Source organism: Nothoprocta perdicaria, unplaced genomic scaffold, assembly GCF_003342845.1.
Source record: "Nothoprocta perdicaria isolate Ctin4 unplaced genomic scaffold, notPer1 scaffold_0, whole genome shotgun sequence".
Lineage (NCBI taxonomy): Eukaryota > Metazoa > Chordata > Aves > Tinamiformes > Tinamidae > Nothoprocta > Nothoprocta perdicaria.
The window spans coordinates 18,000,163-18,022,693 of record NW_020454092.1 but is presented as its reverse complement, the minus strand read 5'-3'; the positions used below and the strand labels follow the sequence as shown (position 1 = coordinate 18,022,693).

General features: G+C 43.0%; 1 protein-coding gene across 1 annotated transcript in view; it reads left to right on the top strand.

Annotated features, from left to right (window-relative positions):
• GLIS1 (GLIS family zinc finger 1) overlaps positions 1 to 22,531 on the top strand; it is a 168,478-nt gene that overhangs the window by 64,016 nt on the left and 81,931 nt on the right. Inside the window, exons 3-4 of the mRNA XM_026054095.1 lie at positions 13,027 to 13,225; positions 20,295 to 21,396. Coding sequence (XP_025909880.1) covers positions 13,027 to 13,225; positions 20,295 to 21,396 — 1,301 coding nt within the window. The remainder of the gene's footprint in view (positions 1 to 13,026; positions 13,226 to 20,294; positions 21,397 to 22,531) is intronic.

Below are 22,531 nucleotides of genomic sequence, written 5' to 3'. Positions count from 1 at the left end.
GCTCTGTTTCATAGCAGTCTGAGCATGAAGGGTCTGAGTCCAAAAGGGAGGTCAAGAGGGATTCCTACCAAAGTCAGTAATTGTTTTCTTTTTTTAGCTGGTTTATTTTGCATGCACTTAGCAAAACGTGACTCCTCATTACGTGTGGTGTAACCAGTCATTAGCTGTATATACACGGCCAGGATTCAGTTACACAGAAACAAGATACGCGAGCGCTGGCTGCCGAGAGGGAGCGGCAGCGATGCGCAGGGACGGAGCCGTGGGCGCCGGGAAGGCCTCGTGCCGCGCGGGCCGCCACCCGCATGTGCTGCCCTTTCTGTAGATCTCAGTTCTTTCTAGGCCGAGCTCCCAAAGCCAGGCTGCCAGCCTGCTGCTCGGCCCAGGCTGGAAAGCCCTCTGGACACAGGCCCTCTTGCTGGTGGAGGGAAGTGTCTTTGCGTGGCCTTTCCCTGCAGCGTTGGACTCGTCAGCCTGGCCCTGCCAGCTCAGACTTCCCTGCACTGTGTTCTGAGGTGGCCCAGGTTGTTTGCTCAAGCCAGAGCCTTCTTTTTTCTTTTTGAAAGTTATGCTAACCATTTCTGATGCGAGAAATGCACGATACGTGCCTCTGTCATATTACAAGTATTGGCTTTGGAGTGATGCTGCTCTCTTCTTTTCCCTCTTGCTGGCTGCCAGCATCTATGCAGATGAAGGGCTATGACAAAGAAAAGGAAAAAATCCTTTTCTACTTAATTTCCTCATTTTTCTGTTTTCAGGAGCTTATAGGAGTGGCTCTCCTTCATCTTTCCCTCCATTCAAAAGCTGATTTCTCCATCAGTGTGCTCAGGACTGCATGGATTTCTGCCTAGTAAATACAAATATCCGTGAGCCATACTCTGCTCTTCAGCAATCACTTTAGCTCCAAAAGGCTATGCCTTAGCATGAGGCTTAAACAACACGCTTACACATTCAGCTTCCAGACAAACTTCTTTATTTTTTCTTTGGTTTCAACAGCACCAGCTCCTTGGCCTTTTCCGAAGTAGCCATAGGGTTGAGAATACACCCTGCAGAACTTGTGCTAAACCAAACAAGGCAAACCTAAGAAGGGCTTAATTGAAACAACAGAAATCTCACATTTGTCCTCYCTATTGCTGGAGCCATTTTTGCCTGTAAACAAAAAAACAAAACCAAAAAAAAAAGGGCTGATTTCCCCCCCTCAGTTTCATAAGTGGTTGCTGAGCTTCTGCAGTTGCTACATTCCTTAAAAAGTTGTTATTTCTTTTTTGGTCACACACTGGGGGACTCCATTGTTTTCAGTGGAGCCTATTGAGTTAGGCGCATCGGCAGCAGAACTCATTCTGGGTCATTAAGTTTGGAGGCACAGTAGTATAATTTGGTGACTTTATTCTAGTTTAGAGCAGAGGTTTGCATTAAAATCACAAATGCACAAATCCCGATTAACCATCCATCTCCCTTCCCTCAGACTCTGAGAGCATTCAAGGACCAGACAAGGCAGCCTCAGGTAAAACATTAAGAGTTTCCTGGCTGAACAAGAGCTCCTGTTTTGATGCTATAGCAAAAGAATAAAAAAGCATATTTAGAAAGCTGTGTTTATGCATACATCAGGCAGAAATAGGGAAATGACATCGTTGTCTTATAAGTTATTAGTGGTTCTAGTACTGTGCTGTTCTGGTGTTGACAATTTAACAAAGTTCTTTGGAAAAAAAATGACTGGGATTGAGAGAAGATTCATGTGATTGATTTATGATCTGGAGAAAATACTGTGCCATGGGAAGCTGAAGAAGTCATTGAAGGAAAGGTAGGAGCAAACTCTGAAGTTACCTACAGAGGGAGAAAGCAGCAGATATTTTTGTGGTTTAATCTAGCACACAAAGGTGTGATGAGAAAAGTGCCTAGAGACTTAAGTCAAAAAAGCTCAAGTTACAGAAGCGATGGAGATWTGATGTCTTTCTGAAAGATACCCCCTAGATCCCACAATGTGTCACTAAACTAAATGCAGAAAATACAATTCACCAGCCATCGTGATGGTCTTTCTGGGTTCAGTCTCTAAATATATGGACTTGAGAAGCTGCTCGCTCTGCCTRTAGCCTCCTACTCACAGTGTCACCTCACTGTGGGGTCTTCAGTTCTCACTTGGAACTAGTTCTAGCAGGACACACGTCTAGCCCTTTGTCCCTGACATTTAGAGAACCTTAAACACCTTCTGCCCACACTTTATCTGCTATGGAAACATTTCAATCTCCACAGCTCCTAACTTGGCTTTTTTTCTCCTCACTAAATTCACATAAAAAGGAATATTCTAGTTATAAATCTTTGTCCCTTATTATCAAGGCTAGCAGTGTGCCACAGTGATGGGAAGGAGGAAGGGACTGGGATGTCTGCCCAGGATCGTAACAAATCAGTCATCCTCAGTCTAAAGGCTCTTAAATCYAGTGTGCCTGGAATAAGATCATTCTGCCTGTGGCTTTCTGGAGTTTTAGGGAGTTGCCACAATTTTCTGAACTGCTAGCTGCTGTGTTTGTGTCCTGAAACTTGAGTACTGAAATATTTTGTTAAAAGAAAGAGATATTAAAAACTGGTGCCTCCGGCATGTATCTTTAGATACTTAGCTCTAGAAGTCTTCATAGTTTCAGTCTTACGCTTTGTGGTTTTATAGTGCTGTTATTTCATTGGCTATGGCAATGACTTCTCGTTTAAACCAGGCAAGAACAGAACTGGACTCAGAGAATATGATTAATGAATTACTCTCCCAGCTTCACTGGATCAATTAGATCAGCATGTTGGAATGATTTTATAACCTTCATGTATTTTTGAGGTTTGAGATGGTCAGGAGAAAAAGTGTTGTAAATCTGTAAAGTCTAGCTTTAATTAGAGTTTTAGAATGCCTTAGCACTGGAATTTGGACAATGTGCAAGTATGTGAACTTTAATATGAGTCCTTATTTGCTGTTTTATGCTACCAAGTTGAATTATGGAGTGATAGGACCATGGTGGARGCAACCTTTGCCTCTGCGAGAATGTGTTTGATTAACTCTTCTATATTGAGGTTTTATAGGCATCTTTCAGAGAACAATTTAATATGACAATAAGAACTCCAGAACAGGTACACAAGGTTAGACCAAAGGTTCATTAATCCTATTACTCTGTATCTCAAACAAGAAGATAAAATAAGAGAAGGGAAAAAATGCAGCCTGAAGTACAGGTAAGGGACCTATTGGAGGGAATAAGGTTCCATAATAGTTTGGGGATAAAGCAGAGCAACAGAGCTCTAGAAAAAATGATTTATAAAAAGAGACTGAAAAAATCAGGGTGGAGTGGCACAGACAGGAGAAKACTGAGTGGAGACATAGCAGCCTTTGGAGACATGAAGGTTGTTAGAAGGGCAAGGGAACAGGCTGCTTTCCATGTCCGATTGGGACAGAGCTTTAGCAGCCGCATGGGAAGTCCTTCCTCTCAGACTCCCTTGGATTCCTGCTGTGAGTCATTTTCTGTCTCATTTGCCTACCCTGCAAACACACATATCAGAACTAGGTCCCCCAAACTAGATGCTACACATCTCCTTTTTCCTAATCTTTTTTTCTCCATCTAGCTTGCATTAAAAAGAACAAAGTACTTTTTAGTTCACAATGTTCCCCTTTATTTCAAGTTTGCCATTTATGCATAACCCTGTGCGATCCATGGCTGTTCTGTCTTTGGAGAAGACAGTTAGCTCTTCTATGGCTTTTACTGCCTTGGAGACTCTCCCAGGCCTCTAAATCCTTGAGCTCAGCAATAGACCATCTTGAAGGAAATACTTTGTGCTGGGCTCTGCTGGAAGAATAGGTGCTGGGTATTTTTGTTACGTACAGTGCACTGCCAAGCCAGGCAGACATAAAATTGCTTCTTGGGATTTGGAGTCATATATGTTTACATAAGACACGTGCAAGGTGCCACATGGCAGAGCCCCAGCTTTCCTTCTCTGCACATCCGTGTGTTTCTAATGTTTGGGAGAGCATATACCCCAGTGGAGTCTTTACATGGTCTGCTGGCTAGAACTTCCTTGGAAAAGAGAGGCTAAATGAACTAAGTAAAATATAGGGGAGTAGAAAGCTGGGAGTTTAAAAGTTCAGAGTTTAATAAGTAAATGGGAAAGCAATAACCCACATACAACTCACAGGAGGCATCTACTGGCTAATAATGAATTAAATGACTTGAGGGAAAAAAACAAAAGGAAATAAATCGACTCTACCCATGCCTGCATGGAAAGATCCTGTCTTCCCAAAGGAGTTGGATTCAGTTTTGATGAAAGCATGCTTACAATAGAAACATTCAAGTGCCCTCCCCACAAAATGTGTGAACTCCYGTCTTAAAGACAGCTGTGAAAACCGTGGTGTTGTCCATTTAGAGCAACAAAAGAGCCAAACCAAAGGGGACCAAGGCAGGTGAGTGTGTACCTAACCATACAGAGCTGCCTTACACCTTACACAAATGTGCACAGTGACATTTCTTTAGAGACTGTGGTTTAACTCATCTTAGTTCATCTGAACTGCGAGAGCACGAGCTCTTGGTGCATTTGATCCATCTCAACCAAATGGACAGGCAGCAGCTTGGACCCGTTATAGCTGTTGTTGGCATTGAAAACTACAACTGTGTGGTACCCAGAGAGTATGGTCAGCTTCAGGCGGGGTTGAAACTTCATCTCTATAGTACAGTGGATGTGACGTGCTGGCCCCGTTGAGCTCAGCAGCTGCCCTCGCATCTGTGGCATCCTGGCGCATCTGTAGGGGAAGGTGGAGAGAAGGGAGGGATTCAAACAGAGCTTTGGAGTAGAAGGAAAACGGAGATGAGAGGAGCAGTGGGAAAGGAGGCTGGGGCCAAGGGCTATAGTTCGGTCTACTTTTAACATGYTTGTTTTTAAGTGGTCTGTATTTGACAAAGCAAGGAAAAGCCTAGTGATATAGCCTGCCTATCGGAAATATGGAGAACTAGGCCTATTCCGTTCACGGTCTCCTTTAAAAAAGGAAAAAGAAGTACATCAAATTTCATTACCTTCAGCTTATATCCTCCAAGTGCCCGTTAGAAAAGTTTTAGGATTTCCTTTTTAATTAAAATGATGTTTATTGAGCTTAGTATTTTCCTAAAGCATTTATTTTAATGTCTTTTCCCACTGTTCCTAAAAACCAAGCTGCGAGGAAGGACGGCCGACCCCAGGAAAGGCCAGATGTGCTGAGCAACAATATTTATCAGATCGCCTGGCAACAGGCAAAGGTGCTTCCAAGATGAGCGTGGTGACCAGCCATGTGTCGCGTCAGGCTGGAGACCTTCTCCAGGTTGTCCAGAGGGTACGATGGCCCCCTTCCCTCCGCCCTGGGCTCTGCCTGAGGGCTTGATTTGGAGATGGGAGATCCAAATGAGAAGCCAAGACAGAGTGTAGTGAAACTCTCCTCTACTACTTGGTAGTAGACAGTTGTTTAACTTCTCTGAGGATTACTTTACTGTTGCCTAAAATGGTTATATTCTTACTTGAGAGGCTATCATCAGCTAAGGCAGGGAAGTCGCTGGATCCTTAGTGCATAGCATGGGTTTTCCTGACCAACACTTCCAAGGTTTTCCTTTCCAACTCTTCAAGAASTGTTGTGAGGATCTGGAAATCTAAATTATATAACGTGGCAAAACATTTTAGCAGTAAAAGATATAATGTCTTTGCTATCATTGATTGTGTCATCTTTGAGATCATTGTTGCATTTTTGCTTACCTGTGTTGGACTCTAAGATTATCTTTAAAATATCAGGACAAAATGAACTATGGCCATATCTGCATCCATATGCATAAAAAAGAAAAGCTGCAGGTCTCTATTTTGGTCTCTATTTCTACTATTGAAATTCTTTCAARTTATGTTCTATTGATATAAAATTAACCTTTCTTTGGCTACACTTTCCCTGTTCAGGAATGCCAACCCTACTCGTTTACTCTTTTAAAATATTTGGTGGAGTATGCAAAAAGAAATTTCACAGAATAGAAATAAAATGTGATCCAAATAACTGTTTTTAAAAATAAATTGAACATGAAATAACAAATATAGATGTAGCCAACATTTAGGATCCAACATTTACTTAGAAGACACATGGGTTGTATTTATCTTTCACAAGTTTTTAACAGGTTGATGTTCTACAATTTATTTCACTGGCTGGATTGTTTTAGTTTACAAGAATTTTTCAATCCTTTTGTCTTCACTCATGCATCATCATGAAAGTGAAGAGATAAATATTTCTGTTACAGAATTCTACAGGATGATTCAAAAAACTAAGAGTAATGCAATCCTTCTGTCTAATCTTATTGAATGTCGTTGGTTTTAAGCTTACCGCATTTCCCTGAAATCTTTTATAGATTYGTATCTGTTTTCAGACAGGCAGAAACGTCAGCTCTGCTCTGATACACAGCTGTAGGACAGTTTGGATCTTCCCCTGACTCTTACCATACAGTATGATCTGTTCTGCAGTAAATGAAAGAATGTTGGCCCTCATTTACTGTGTTTTTATTAAGGCATTGTACAAGCATTATCATAAAAAAAGTGAAGCTAAGTTTCTACCAGTTGTATTAAATAGACCTTTAAATGGGAACAGCATGTAACTGATACAGAGTGAACCTGGAATGTGGTGTGAGCTGCTCCATTCATCATTGTGAGATATGAACGCTTGTGTGCAGCTATGATAATTCAATGCTGTTATTGTTAACCACTTCAGTCCGCAGGTAGGGACTAAGAGCAACCAAAGAGACTCAAAGATCTCTTATCTTGATGGCCTTCGAGAAAAGAATCCTTGTCTTCCTTTGCTGGTCTGAAAGAATGGGCCGTGCAATGGTCAGACTGAAAGCTCCTATTTTTGACCCCACGGGCTGCCTAGTGGACCCAATGAGCTGCCCATTTATGTTTGAACAGTTCTAGTGATTTTTCTCTGTGATGTTGATTTTGTTTAATAGTCACTATCTATCTAGCTGCTTTCTCAGCTCCATGCTAAGATCTTCCATTTGCTACCCGCCCATCACAGACCTGGATAATTTGTAGGCAATTCCCAGAGCTAGGAGGAGATTCTGCCCATTAAAACATTTCACTGGGGCTCACCCCACCTCTAAGGGGTCTCTTGTCTCCTTCTGCCCCAGGAGAAAGCTAGTGGTGCACGTTGTTGATATCAGCACAGAAATGAAGTCAAAACACAGGGAGTTTCCAAAATATACTGGGTAAAAATACAGCTTGTGATAAAAAGATAAGGTTTGCAAAGCTTTATGAGAGAGACTGTAACCGTATACATTTCCCTCCATAAAGAATCATGCAATCATGCGATTTGGGACCCCTTCATGTGATTGATAAAAAATGTTAATGTGATTTGAAAGAAATCTTTCAAAATCCTGTGTTAATGAAGGTCTTGTGCTGAAACAGAAGTCGTTGCAAAGTGCAAATGCAAATTGAAGTGCAGAGCTTTCCTCCCCAAAGGCCTGAGAAGACCAAATGACTAAATGTGTGGTGTAGCAGATGGTGCAAATGAGTGCAAAGGGGTCAGTAAGAGATCACAATGTCCTCTCTTTGGCCTCCACAGACCTAGACAGGAAAGTTTGTCATTGGGCAGTCCTTAAGTCTGCTTAAGGCTGTGGTACCATACATGACTGTGCTCACCAGCTTACTTGTAAAGGGATTTTTCTTCTCTTGAGCTCTGTCCACAGTTGAAAAATTTAGGCCCAAATTCACACCCATTTTAATAAAGGAAGSATCGTGGATTTCACAGGGCCGAAGAAATCTGTTCTCCCTCCACAACTGTATGGCTGGATTTGCCTCCCAGCAGTTTGAAGAGCTATTGTTTGTATCTGCCAGTCTCTGCAGTGACATGGCTCCCCCAGACTCCGTGTTATTGTAGGAATTAGGCACTCCCATTCACAACACAGAGCGGCATAACATGCATAAAAGATGTCAGGAGAGTGACGAAAATAGTCCTTTTGTTTTGAAAGCTTTGAAAATGTTGTATTTTCATAAGTCATTTTGACTATTCTGTTCTTTGAAGTTTGCAGTTCATGAATTAGAGCCTTCAAGCAGGCAGCAAAGTGCTATACTTCCATATTTATGCTCTTAATTTACTAAGTATATAGGAGTTGTAGCAATAGCTCCGGCCTTGCAGTAATGAAGATGATTCAGCACTGGAGATGCCGAATGGGATGCGGAGTAGCTGTGCGGTCCCACATTTTGCTGTGCTGGCACTTTTTGAGTTAATAGTTTTCTCTTTGTGGAGGCCTTTGGTGGCCTCGTCCAGCGTGGATGGTTTTTCCTTGTTAGAGAAAATCTGGTAGTGTTTGGTCTTTCACTAGTTTCACGGGATTCATCCGGCTGCCAATAATAACGTTCCATTTCTCAGTGCTGTCGTGGTAAATGTTGGCCATTGCCTCCAAACAAAACCGAGAACGGCAAAATATTTTTTWAAAAAAAGTAATTAAAGAGAATGAAGCAGTAAGAAAAAAAAGAGCAAATGACCTAGTTTGGTTGTCGCCACAAAACCCACAAAGCTCAGGGGATAACTAAATATGCTAGGCAAATATTTCAAATCTATCTCTATTTTGAATGTGAGTAATTTCAGTTATACATCATTTCAGTTATTTGTTCGTTGTCCTTAATTAGGTAAACTCCAAAGCACTGCAACATGTGTTTGTTGTTGAGTAATTACCCTTTCCATAAGCCCTTGCTCTTATCTATGTGCAGCCTTAATGGTCAATTTTATCGGTAGGAATGAAACCTTCTTGAGCAGTAAACAAGATGTTCCYGGCGGAAGGAAAAAAAATATTGCCCTTTAGGATGGTTGGGTTTAATATTGATTTCATTGCTGCTCGGACAGGTTTTCCTTAGTGCAAGCAGGTTTTTGGCTGGATGTTATTTACCCCCTGTGAGAAATGCAGGGCTGGCTCTGCAGGCCCTGCCYGGTTGTGCATGGTCCTTCCCAAGGTGCGTAGCCCTACGGTGATCAACAGGCCTGATTCTCACTTAACTATACAAAGAAATCAAGAAATAAATCAGGAAAACTCGCCCCAGAATGAAAGCAGCAAGATGTGGAGAGCTGAATGAAGATGATTACTCATATGGAAGGAATTGGCTGATTGCGGCCTTCGCACACTACTGTATCAGCCTCCTCCGCTCCCTTCGCAAGCACTTAAAGATATAAATCAAAACTGCAGGACAGAAAATAGAGAAAGACAAAAGTTACACTGACAGATTCCGCCTCCATGAGATCCTTCTGGAAACCATTCTGCTTTTATTAGATTTACTCTCTGTAAATTAGGATTAGGTTTTGTGTATGGATTTATGAAATAGCGAGGGTTCTCCAGAAGGCCGGGCGAAGCCTTTGGCGCGTGGGATGCAGGGGGGCTCCTTTCATCTGGTACTGGTCRCTGAGAGTACCCAGGTTACAGGCCCCTAGATACCAATGGAGACCTAGTTCCAGACATGGAAAATGCTGGAATCTCCTCTATGCCAGCAAGTGCTATTAATATTGTACAAAAAAAGCCAGTTGTCAAAGGGCCACATTCTGGTCTCAGTTACGCTGGGGTAAACCATACTTTTAAAATCTTTTTTGTTTTGAAGGCGATGGATTTGCTCACTTGAACAGCTGAACGCAGGCTCTGCTTGTCTGTGTTTGGAGATAAGCTCCTGCTCCTCATTCCATTTTGCTGTGGGGGGAAAAGGGAGACCTGAATAACGCCACTTGCATCTGAAGAGCAGCTTCAGATGAGGTGCTCCTGGGCAAGTCATTTTTAGCCCTTGCTTCAAAATCTGTTAAGGTACTTTGTATAGGAAAAGGTCCCGGCTGAAATGCACACCTAATTTCATGGATTTAGCATGAGTGTTTGGTGCCTTTGTGGGTAGAAAGTGCATTTTCTGATTTGACAGCTACAAGAAAAGATAATCGTTCTTGACAGCACAGGGATAATGTTCGTGTTATTCTAGGAAATCTCTGTCTTCAAACAGGTAGCCATGTGCACTGCAGTTGTGAGGGGAAGCTTAAAGTTTCTGTGTTTTGATAATGGGATAAAATTGGTAAAATGTGTCTTTAAAAAGACTTGAATGAATTTCATGCTTGTATCATTTGGGAAATGAAAGAAAAAAAAAAGAAAAAGGTAAGTATTGTTACTACTGGTCCATTATAGACCTAAAGCATTTTTAAAAATTTAACAATGCTCTGGAGGGAAGATACCTTGAATTGAACCTTGAATGTTGTCCAGTTAACATTGCTGATAGAAAAAGTGAGAAACTATGAATTGGGTACTGTAGGTATGACTGATTTACTGACCTTTTTCAGTGTTGTGGCATTTAACAGTATATAGAGCTTTTTTCATTGAAAAGTTGAACAGTGTATTTTCAACAGTCATCTTTACGTGTGACTATTGTACTCTTTTGCTAAGGTAGATATTAGCACTGAAGTGGGTTAAATTACCAGAGATTAAAGCCAGAATGGGAATGGAATAAAACCCTGTGGAGTCGTGRACTCCGTAGGATATAATAATTATTTATGTCATAATTACAACCAGGACAGCGCCGATCATCACCAACACCCGCTGTGAGCTGAAAACCATCCAACATGATATTCTTAAACGCTTAGGTCCAAAACCACCAAATACAATTGACTGCCTTGAGCTGGCCAGGGGATGCTGCGCRTTTATAGAGCTTCTTTGTGTCTTCAGAGCCTTCCAGAACAGTCGCAGAGTATCTGTGCATTGAGGTCTCAGAATATTAATCTGAAATAACAAAGACATACACAAATCGCCATGAAAAAGGCTAATGGCCTATTTTGTATAGTTTAAGTATAAATTTATATTTCTCATTAAAYTCTCGTATATAATTCCTAAAAATCTTACAAGATCTGTTTATGTATATAAAGTAATACTAGCCTGCACTTCCTAAGGCTTACCACAAATCTTAGTATTGTGATTGGAGCTCAGTAGAAAAAAAATATAAATTATTTTTTCAGTTTTTTAAGATTCTGACTTTTTAAACAAAAATCGAGAGATGTAATGCATAAGCCCAACACAGAAAGCCTAGCTAGGAACAGGGAATTCTGTTCTTGAAATATCACAATGACACCTCATGAGGCAAGTAATTTGGGTGTCACGTGTCCCCACTCCTTTCCATGGCTCTGGATCCTTGCCTGGACTGTGTCTTCATCTGCCACGGTCTTCCTTGCTGCCGCGGTGCTGGGGAAGCAGCTGGGGAGGCCGTGGAGCCCACCCAGAGGACGAGAATGGACTTGTGTGCAGTGAGAGCCCTTCCCCAATTTCTGCAGTTTCCAGGAGTTTTCCTGGACTTTCTTCCACGGTCACTATTCATATTCACCCCAAACCTGACTGTGGATCTCATTGCTTTCAAGCACTCCTTGGAGATACTGGTCGAGGACCACAGCAGCTCCAGGATTCCCACTTGCCTTTTGTCAGCTGTGGGGTTCGCAGCTATACATAAGAGGAAAAGGRGGTTCATGTTAAAGGCATCTTTGATCTGAGAAGCCCTGTGAAAGCAGTGACTTAATCTTATGTCATGAAAATATCATTAACGGAATACAGTGATACTTATGTAATGATGTAGTATTATCTATACTTAAGTATCTACATGTTCTGTGTAGTATCACAAATGATAAAGTTAAAACGATAGCAGTTGTGCCCGACATGGGCTTTAGTAAAAGGAGGACCAGAGCTGAGGGCAGTGTGATGAGGTGTGATACTTCGTGATGAGGATGATGGTTGCTCAGTCATATGGCTGGTCAATGGGATTCGTTTCACYAAACTACTGTTGACTGAAAGTGAGGTATCTGGTTTAATCATCTTGGTGCCTTCTGTAGGCAAGGGGGAGAGGAAAGCGTGCCCCAAAGGTGCATAAGCCTGTTTTAGATACCCATTTTCAGGTCTCTGATTCTACTAGTGTGGCTAGTTCTACCATGCCACTAAGTAGAACTAAGCAGGAGCGACTTTGCTGGGCGCTCTGGGCATCCTCAGCAAATATGCTTGTCATTTGTGTCTGAGACCCTTGCRTTTTGTCACCATGGAAGAAAACASATTRGGGGAGAGCTAGTATTTTGAAAGCRTGACTCAGATCTAGTAATGAAAATGYTGGTAAATAACTACTGTGACTCTTTMTGTTAACCTTTGAAGGCTAAGTGTCTTACAAATACTTTTATATGTGCTCATCTTTGAGTATTTGAGTGGTTCCCTAAAGACAATGAAATAAATAATCAAATTAAATGGAATTGTTAGCGTTTGACCAATACAGATATAAATTCACATAAATTCACAACTCCCACTTTGTCCTCTCTTTTCAGCTCATTTATCATTTGCTGGATGTAAATGTGAGAATATTGATGTAGCACTACTCTGTTTTTCCAAGTCTGGTAAAATGTAATATTCACCAGTGTTACAGAGTGCAGAATCCATTAATATATTATTAGCATCATCAACGCTGTCATCATTTATAATAACAGCTTATTTGGAAAATACAGTTAAATGTATACATTGAAACAAAAATAGTTTTGTTTTTTTTTCTCGCTCTGTTGACCTGACAGTAACATTGAAACATGCCCATGTAGAGTCATAATCACCAAAATAATCATCTGTGAAGAAAAACTTGACTTATGTCATAGTTTTCAGAGCTCCTCTCACTGAAARTAAAGACTTCTAAAAAATAATCTTCTAAAATGTCCTTCCCCAAAATCTAGCACAAGCAAGGCTCTACCGCAGAATACACAGAAGGAAAGGAAGATATTACACTAATTTCTTTTTGAGTTAAAATATGGAATGCAAAACAATTCCAGAACTTGAAGAGAGARATAAACAGCCATAATTCACAGACTCAAATTCTTTTGGAATTAATTCTAGCTTCATTGTGAAACTTTTCATTTCCAGTGCAATGTCATTTACAACAATTTTACCAGGCGATCCGAAACAAGCAACATACAAAGTAGTAATGAATATAGGCAATTCTGGATTAGAGGCTTATTATTATTTCTTCTTTTTTTTTTTTTTTTTTTGACAGTGAACGGTGGCTACAGTCATTGTAACCTGATCTCAGAGAAGAAGAACATGATGGACGTGGAGGTGACAAACAGCTCAGTACCTGTCTGCAGACAAGGTCTGTTCATCCATGCGGGGAGCCCACTTATGCGAGACCACCCACTGTCCTGTGAGAGGCTGCTGCATGTTGGGCAGCTCAACTTGGCACACTCGGACCTAAGGTACCCCTGCCTGATACACTTTGCTCTTCGGGAGTGCTTCCTTGTTGCAGTCATTTCCCAGTAGCATCACTCTGGGCATAAATCTGTGTTTTCCCTTTGCCTGGGTTTTATCTTGTGGCCAGATGGAGGTGCTACGTTTGGAAGAGATTTTTTGGTTTTTACTTCACTTTGGATGTCCTTCTAAGATGCTCACTGAGCCACAAGGCTCCTTTGCAGGATCTCAATGCGGGGAGTGAAGCGCAGCCGTTGGGCACGTGTGCCCAGCCTGTTGTCCTGGCAGTGCCAAAACCAGCTGCAGCCTCCTGCCCTGAAGCTGCGATACAGCTTGCCCATGGGGACTGTTCCAGCACTCTCAGAAGTCACTGAGCGCTTTGCCAGGGACTTAAGTAGGATCAGCCTTGCCTCCTCTGTACCAGCCATCCCAGTGCCCAGTTGTTACCAAATAGTAGCCTGCAAGGCAGGGATGATGCTCCCAACCCAACGGYTCCCATATGGCACTTTGGCCTGCCACCATCTAACTTACAGGAAACCAGTGCCACTTTTATTTCTACAGCGTTTCCTTTAATGAAGCACTCTCAATGTTCCCATATCACCACATCCTTGGTATTTGCTTTTAAGGCTGTAATGTGAAAATTTGGTCTCTGGTTTTGATATATATACTGTAGTTGGATCTGCTATGAACAGAATCTCTATTTAAACATTTGCTATAAATTAATTATATGAAAACACAGAACTCCATTATTTTTTTGTTGTTGTTACAAATTTAACATTACCAGATTTTAAACAAGTACCCTAAACAGACATCCATTGTGAATAGAAGCCTGCTCCAAATTAAAACCTGTCCATCTATTTTAATTACATTGCTTTTTGGCAAGGAATACAATATGGAATGATCTTGACCTTTTTGAAGAGCTATAGAAAAGAAAACCTCAATAAAGTTACAGCCTTTATCTTAGATATTTAGAATAATTGGCAAACTCTGCCTAGAACTATCAAGCCCGAATTTTCATAGTCATAGCAAGAGGAAATGTGGACTAGGGAAATCTGGGATTGGAATTCTGGCTGTTTCTYATTTTATTATACATATTTATGCCTTGTTTACCCTTTTCCATTTACTGTGGGGTAAATGTGCAGATGCAAACATCAGCATTTTTAGGAAGAGAATGCACAACCATGTAGCAAGCAAGTGGAAGGAACTTTTGGTTGGTTTGTTTGCCTGATTGAAAGGATATTTCATATCACATAACAAAATCTTCTGCTATTACTGCAAAGGTAGGTGGATGCTGTTACTGCTGCATTTAAGTCTGCTCCCTCCCAGCCCTTTTATGGCTTAATGTGGGACTAGCAGTTATCACTCTTTTTTATTCTGTCAGTGAGGACAATTATGAGACAAAGATAATTAGGGCAGGAGCAAACAAAAGGAGGAAGAGAGTAAGCTGCTTAGATCTTTTTAAACCTTTTTGTAAAATTTATAATGAGGAAATGACAGATACCTGCCTACAAGGGATCACAGTACCCACCCTCYGAAATATGAACCTCTTCCAGTGCCCATTCCCAGAACAACATAAAGGATTGTCTGCTGCAGAACATGAGAGCCACTAGCATGAAAAAGTAGCAGGTGATCRGCTTAATTCCTTCCCTTTTGCTGGATAACACAGTCTAAATCCTTGAGGCTCTGATATTTCYTAAGTAACTGTTTGGAAATATTGGGGAAATTTCCAGAAGGTATAGGACAGGTCCCTTCTGTGGGGTGTTCATGTGTCCCATCGGTCATGGTCTGCTTGTGTGTCCACCTGGCTAATATTCTTTTCATCCCATGAATTTTACAGAGATTTTCAGGGTAATGTCAATGCCCAGATCTGCTCTTTGGACCTTCCAGGCACAGCATCTAATTTTAGCACTTTTTTGGTGTTGTTCACCAGACATATGGTACAGAGCCAAAACCTTAGCATGGTCAGGAAGGTGGTCAGCAGTTGGAATGATTTCTGTTCAGGGAGTTTGTGATGCCAGAAGTTCATGACAAGCAAATAACAGAAAACTTGGTCTTTTCCTGAAGATTTATGAATACGAGCTATAACTGAGGAGGGCTGAATGTGAAGTTAGTGGCAGCCAAGGGTGCTCTCTGCCTCCCCAGATTTYGGCCTTCGTTAGAAGGTGTGTGAGAGAAGTAGGCCTGGAGTGGGCAGACACCTGAGCACGGGGTGGAAGGTGCAGACTCTGCTTGGCACGTTGTTCTGTCAGGAACCAGACAGAAATAAAGGGTGGTATCAATTCCAGCACGCCCTCCGGGTTGAGCTTTGAACCACTTTCTTTGGATGTTGCACATCCTACAAACACAAAACTCAAACAAACCAAAGAGCACCTCCCCCGGCCATCCCCAAACTCCCTCAGGATTTGGGGTTGCAGTTGGCTTTGTGCGTTTATCCCTCAGCGGACTAAAGCCTGTAATCCCCTTCAGCGTCTCTCTGAATCACTTTCTCTCAGAAACTGTATTTCAGGGATGACTGCCTTAATCCAAGAATCACGACCCCGCTCCTTCCTGTCCCCTTTTCCCTTCTCAGTTAATAGCTCCTGAGTTTTGCAATGGGCCTGCCGCTGCGTGCTGTCTGTGAATRAGATGCGTGTGGGACTGGAGAGGTCCTAATCCCTCCTTCCCCACAACGGGAGTCAGCCCACAGCTAACGTTGGCCTTCAGTCAGATCATCCATTATTGGGCCGGGCCCGGCCGCCCACGCGGAGCGACGCGGCAAGGCGGCCGAGCGGTTAGATAGTGCTGCAAAGGGGCCCRAGATGTGCAGCCGAGCTCCCCTCCAGCTTCTTAAACCTGTCAGTTATCACACATGGCTCATTTACAGCGGTGACGGCAGCCACGTACGGTTGTTTTGTAAATAATGTGGAGATTTCAGATACGGGGCTGTCTTCCTCGGAGGGCTGTTGGGAACTGCAGCATTCTGGCGTGGTGCTGCTGGCCTCGTGCTCTGGCTCCAATTACCACGTAAAGAAGCCGCTTTGGAAGCGCTGTTTTCGTATCCTCGGAGAGGCTGCTGTTCCTGCACGGAGGCTCCAATCCCGCTGTGCAGCAGTGCTGCTTCCGACGGTCCGTCCCCAGCGCATGGATGTTCCCTGTGAGGGGAGGTGGTGGGAAGGGCGTCCTCCAGGGCCCATGTCCTGTCAGTGCCGTGTGTCAGGGACCTGGCAGGGCTGCCCTGCAGGTCACCATGTCCCCCAGTGCTCCCTGCGCTGCTCTGTCCTGCTCGTGCTCCTCTGGCTCCTTCCATGCATGTCTGGCTCCTGTCCAGAGAYGGGAAATCCATAGGGCAAGGAGAGCCTGCGTTCCCTGGACCTGGAAAGTGATCTCTGGCTGTAGCAGCGAGGCACCGTGACAGGAGAAAGAGCCCATGGGTGTGAGGGGAGTCGCTCAAAGCTGCTCRTATCCTCGCTCTTGCATCAGTTTTATCCCTGTTCTGAAGGATCTGGGAAGAACCAGCAGGGTTTTCCATACACCAGGGAAGACAACATTGTGCTAGGAGTTCAGAAAACTTGCATTAATGCAAACAAGAGGTTCAGCACAACAAAGTAAAAGCAGGAGATTAGAAGAAAGCTGGATTCTCCCAGCCAAGCTAGCTATCGTTGGAAATAGAAGCTGCAGAGAAAGCTGGTCTCTCAGGAAGGACTCGCAGATCTGCACAAGCAACTTGCACTCACATTACACAGGCACAGCTGGGATAAGGCTTGTGGATAGGAAGAATGAATTCGGTGCCTCATCTCTTCTATTTCTGAAATAAGGCATTCTAGCTTGCCTTTTGTTCAAAAGTCCACTCTTTTAGGCATCTCTCATTCATCACTGCACCAGCATCTCAGCAATACTGTCCTCATTCCTAGAAAAATCTTGTGCTTGAAATAAAGACTGATGTTGCTGGGAGTTTTGGGAGCCCAGGATTTCTCAGGATGGGGATATTTGTGCCCTCCTGCAGATACTCTGCCCAGACTCCAACCTGAACTCCACGTGTGGATTAGGAACAGGATAGGAGCCTTCCATAAGACTTAATAATATGACTCCAATTATCACAGGCTGAAATGTAAGGATTTGGTTAGCTTTGTATAATACAAGAAATGTGTTGTATTTAATTTAGCCTAAGGCTTTATGACCACTAGGCTATGATACCATCCGAGTTATTTAGAAGAGTTCTCATATAGAAGAACAAAAATAGGAAATGGGGTGGTATCTGTGAAACCTTTTGCAGAAAGAGTTTGGAACAACGTGCTGTCTCATGAGTAGTGAAGCTGCAAGAAAGCAAGTTGGACTTTTCCAAAGATGTGCAATAAAAGGCTTTTACTTTGTTTTTGCTTATGCCATATATTTTACAGACATATGGTTCTGGAAATGTTAAAAAATAAAGTATGAGTACTGTTGTGTGTGGTTTTTTTTACCCACCATCTGCAAAACCAGGTGCTTTAAGTTTACTCTGAGACCAACTGTGCAAACCCAAAGGGAGAAATTATAACTAATGGATTATGGAAACCTCTAAAATTATTAAATATAATGTTTTAAAAATTTCAGTGGCAAAATGCAAGATCGTATTCTATATCAATCAAAGGTTGGGAATTTTAGTTCTCTTGTGGCATTAAAGTTCTTTATTTCAAGTCTTTCTGGCCTTGAAAAATTGGAGCTTAGAAATCTGTCATTAGTGACTGCAGTGTTGCCAGTTGTGTGCCTCAAATAGGTGTAATTTTTTGAGTATCTTCATTTCATGGGGAGACTATTTGAGAGTTTATGTGGTTGTTCTGTTTTGTTTTATTTTATTCTAATCAGTGGTTTTTTGAGAGTGTTTATCAGGGAAGTCCTAGAAGTGGTCCAACTTCTGATGTTAGTGGTAGATGAATGCAAATTATAGAAGAGAAATCATCCAAGCCATAAAATAAGTGCAGTTTATTCAGCAGCTCTGCGGTTTATTGCCTGGGTACATTCACATTATTTTATACACTGTGTTTCATGCTTTGAGATGTGCCTCTTTGCTGTRTTGTCATGTGAGACCTGCCAAATGGCCAGACTTTTTCCAGCTTTTGTGGAGGAAGCATCAAAAAACAAAATTCATACCAGTGTAAGACATATGGAAGATCTAAGCAGAGGGTTTGTTGGTTCATGTAGAGCTTGCTTGCACACAACTGTGCTGTTTGTATTTCCAGACTGGCCATCGCTGTGTGGGGAAGCACAACTCAAACCTTACCATGCTTCAGGAAGATGTAAGGATCATCTACTGGTCTTAAGACATGTTGAGTCATCCGCAATAAATGTTTGTATTTGAGATAAAATGTTYCATTTAAAAGGCTCAAACCAAACACTGACTGCTTGGATGAAAATATTAGCAAGAAAGGCTCCTAAATGCAGTGGGGTTTTTTTCTGAAATGGCACTGGGGGGTGGTTCATTCATGCCCTGCTTTTGAGAGCCAGGATTCAGCCTATGTTTGGAGACAGGACAGCCTGCATGGGGTCATTCCATATCCATGTCTTGGTGCCGCTAACTCCATCAAGGATATGCTCATGAGGAGACGGTTGTCAAGGTGTCCAGGTTGAGATTCTCACATATAAAGGCGACTTTGGCACTTGTTTGTTTGCTCTTGTTCATTTGCTGCTTTTCACAGTTGCCAGGGGTTCTACATAAGTGATTTTTAACCTTTTCTGATTTGCAGAACCATGTAGGCTTTCATGAAGGAAATATAAGTGGGGCTTTCCATAGCTTTTTGCATAGAATCCTTAAGGTTGGAAGGGACCTCTAGAGATCATCTAGTCCAACCCTCTGCACACGTAGGGTCACCTAGAGCAGATGGCACAGGCTGCATCCAAGTGGGTTTGGAAGATCTCTAAAGAAGGAGACTCCACAACCTCTCTGGGCAGCCCGTTCCAGGACTCTGTCACCCTCACAGTCAAGAAATGTTTCCTTAARTTCCTGTGGAACTTTTGATTCTTCAGTTTGTGGCTGTTTCCTCTAGTTCTGTCAGTGGCCACCACTGAAAAGAGGCCGCCCTCTCCTCCTCGCTGCCTCCCTTGAGGTGTTTATAGACACTGATCAGGTCCCCCCTCAGCCTTCTCTTCTCCAGGTTGAAGAGGCCCAGTTCCCTCAGCCTTTCCTCATAGGGCAGATGTTCCAGGCCCCTAATCGTAGCCCTGTGCTGGACCCTCTCCAACAGCTCCACATCCTTCTTGTACTGGGAAGCCCAGCACTGGACACAATACTCCAGATGTGGCCTCACCAGAGCTGCACAGAGGGGGACGATCACCTCCCTCRACCTGTTGGAGAGGCTCTTCTTAACGCACCCCAGGATCCCGTTGGCCTTCTTGGCCATGAGGGCACCCTGCTGCCTCATGGTCAGCTTGTCCACCATGACGCCCAGGTCCTAAAGCTGTTCTCCAGAAGRCCAGTCCCCAACCTCTACTGATGCATGGAGTTATTCTGTAAGAAGCAGACAGTCATGCCGACCTCCCAAAACTCTGCACCACTGGTTGAAAATGCCATTTTCTTTCTATGCGCTCCTTGTTTCCTCATTGCTCCTTTAACTGAGGGAAGGAATTATCTCTCCAAAGTGTAAGCAAAACTCAGCTGGCCTTTTCTGATTAGTGTGAACGAGAATGCCCAGGCGTTTTCCCAGTGTGCTCGGAGGAAAACGCTGATATTTGAATAATTCAGAAATGCCCAAAGCACTCAAACTTCATTCTCAGCTATTGTTTTGCCCAATCTATTATGCATTGAAAACCTAGATTGTGATTGATGAATTGCTYGTAGCAGTGGAAGAGAGATTGTCTCTCCTGTGTGTAACCCACTGTGTAAAATCAATCCTGTGTAAAATGATGCTGCCTTTACAAGTGTTGTAGGGGAAGCGTTGCAGTTTTTTTTGATGTAATTGCCGCATTAGGGAGGCAACATTCAGCAGAGAGCCTCTGTTTTCCAAGGCTTAACAAACAAGGTGTCTTGTACAAAAATCATTTTCGGAGGCTTAGCAAACATTGTGTCTTGTACAAAAATCATCAGTGCTGTGGCAGTTAGTGATGCTCAATGAAACTGTATTGCAGGTCGGCCAGGTTTCCGGAGCCGGGAGATGCTGCCGCTCCATGCCTGAATGGAAGCCACCCGGCTCAGCACATCAAACAGGAGTGCCTGAGTGATTATAAGGTTGTGTCTGAGGCGTCTCCACACAGGAGGATTACGGAGGGGATGGAGCTGCGAGCCTCCGGTAGTCTGCATCCGGACATAGACCTGGTGAATAATAGCTTTACAAATTCGCTTTCAACGTACTTGTTCAATAATGAACATAGCTCCTCCCTGGGTCCCTTGTCACTTGGCACCCCGCAGCACTCGGCCAGGCTGCAGGCGAGCAGCCTGAAGAAGAGATGCCTTTCCGTGGTGCCATCCTCAGCTGAAGGAATCGATATTACCGCTATCATCCGCACCTCGCAGACGTCACTGGTCACCTGTGTGAATGGGCTGCGGACTAACTCAGCTGGCATTTCCTCTCATCCTGTGGAGAGCGGCCATCACAGTGCTCAGAAATCCTCTCGGCCCCAGTCTTGCTCTCAGCCCGGAAACCCTTGCAGCATCCCCTCCCCTCCAGCATGTCTGGTGCCTCTCGCCGCTGACTGTGACAGAGGGGACTGCGAGCAGATCCAAATGCAGCAAGTGGAGGAGAATGGAAACCTCAGCCTTATGATGAATGGCACGAGCATTCCTCATCAGAGCGCCCCGCACAGCACCCAGAAGGTGAGTTTCTTAAAACAAGAACCGGCCGATGATTATTCCTCCACTTCTGACCTTTTCCGGCATCACCAGGGGCTGCCTCCTCCCTACCATCTCCATCAGCAGCTCGGCCAGACCCCGGGGCCGCTGCCTCCCTTGCACCCCTCCGTGTCCCCCAAGTCCCTTCAGGCCAGCGAGGGCGACGAGCAGGACCTCGGCAGCGGCAAGCAGGTCTGTCGGTGGATTGACTGCAGTGCCACGTACGAGCAGCAAGACGAGCTGGTCAGGCACATAGAAAAGACGCACATTGACCAGCGGAAAGGAGAGGACTTCACTTGCTTTTGGGCAGGCTGCGTCCGCCGGTATAAACCCTTCAATGCTCGTTACAAACTGCTGATTCATATGAGGGTTCATTCCGGAGAAAAACCAAACAAGTGCATGGTAAGTCTGGAATATATTTGCTTGAGTAGAAACATACCGCTTTGCTCTCTTTCTTGTTCTCTCTTCAATATTATTCCAATATAATTATTGTGCTTTCCTGTAATTTGGGCTGCAGCGGGGTAATGGAGAAAGACCTTAATCTGGAAGGAAATGTTTGAGTAAGAAATACTGTAGTTCTTGGAAAAGAGATTCAGTTTCCGTATATGAAAGCYTAGTGCTCTATTTTTTTTTAATATTCATTAAAGAATTAATAAAGTGATGATCAAAGCATGTAGCAGCCATTTAACGTAAAACAAGTCACTGAGCCTCGGGTGACATTTTTAATCAAGAAACACAAAACACATCTAATGAAATTCTTTTCATTCCTTCAGCTGAACAATAACCCATAGAACTGGGAGTGCAAAAGTTTCAAATGGTAGTTGAGAAATGAAAAAGAATCTTTCTAAGGATTTCAAATAGTTAAAAGAAAAAAAAAAGAGTAACTTTAATTGGATTCTCAAAGGTTTCTAGGGGCTTTTTTAATTTGCAAAAACAGAGCTTTAAAAATAAGTGAAAACCATTGTTCTCGTCTGATCAAGAAGATGTAAACAACATCAGCGTTCCAAAAAAGAGGATCTTGGGAATAGCACCACGGCTGCGTCTGCCCACCATGATGACAATATGGCCAAACTAAAATAAAAGTTAATGACTTCCATTAAGCTTTCCACATGCTGGAAACAGCGATGATATAAGACCATGACTGAAACACATGAAGCAAAACAAGTTTGACATCAGCTTCCAGACTGGGCCATGAAATGTAAAAAGTCGTATTTGCAACGCACACGCGAGCCCCTGAGCGCGTGCACACACTCCCAAAGAAACGGAACCACAAAGAAAAGGTTGTGGCAGCACGTTATATTTGATGCTATATTTCCAGATAGGCTGCTTTTTCAGCTATACATCTATTTTTTTTATGTTTTGATCAGCGAATGATTTAATGGAAAACTTTTGTAAGAAAGTTAGATCAAGACAAACTTTTCCATGGTGAGCTGTGGCTTTCTATGGAGGAACAGCAAAATGTGTTTATATGAAAAGCTTGCTTTWTTTCGTTTGTTTGAGGGCATGCTTGTTGGCCTGCAACAAGGGAGAAAGCAAG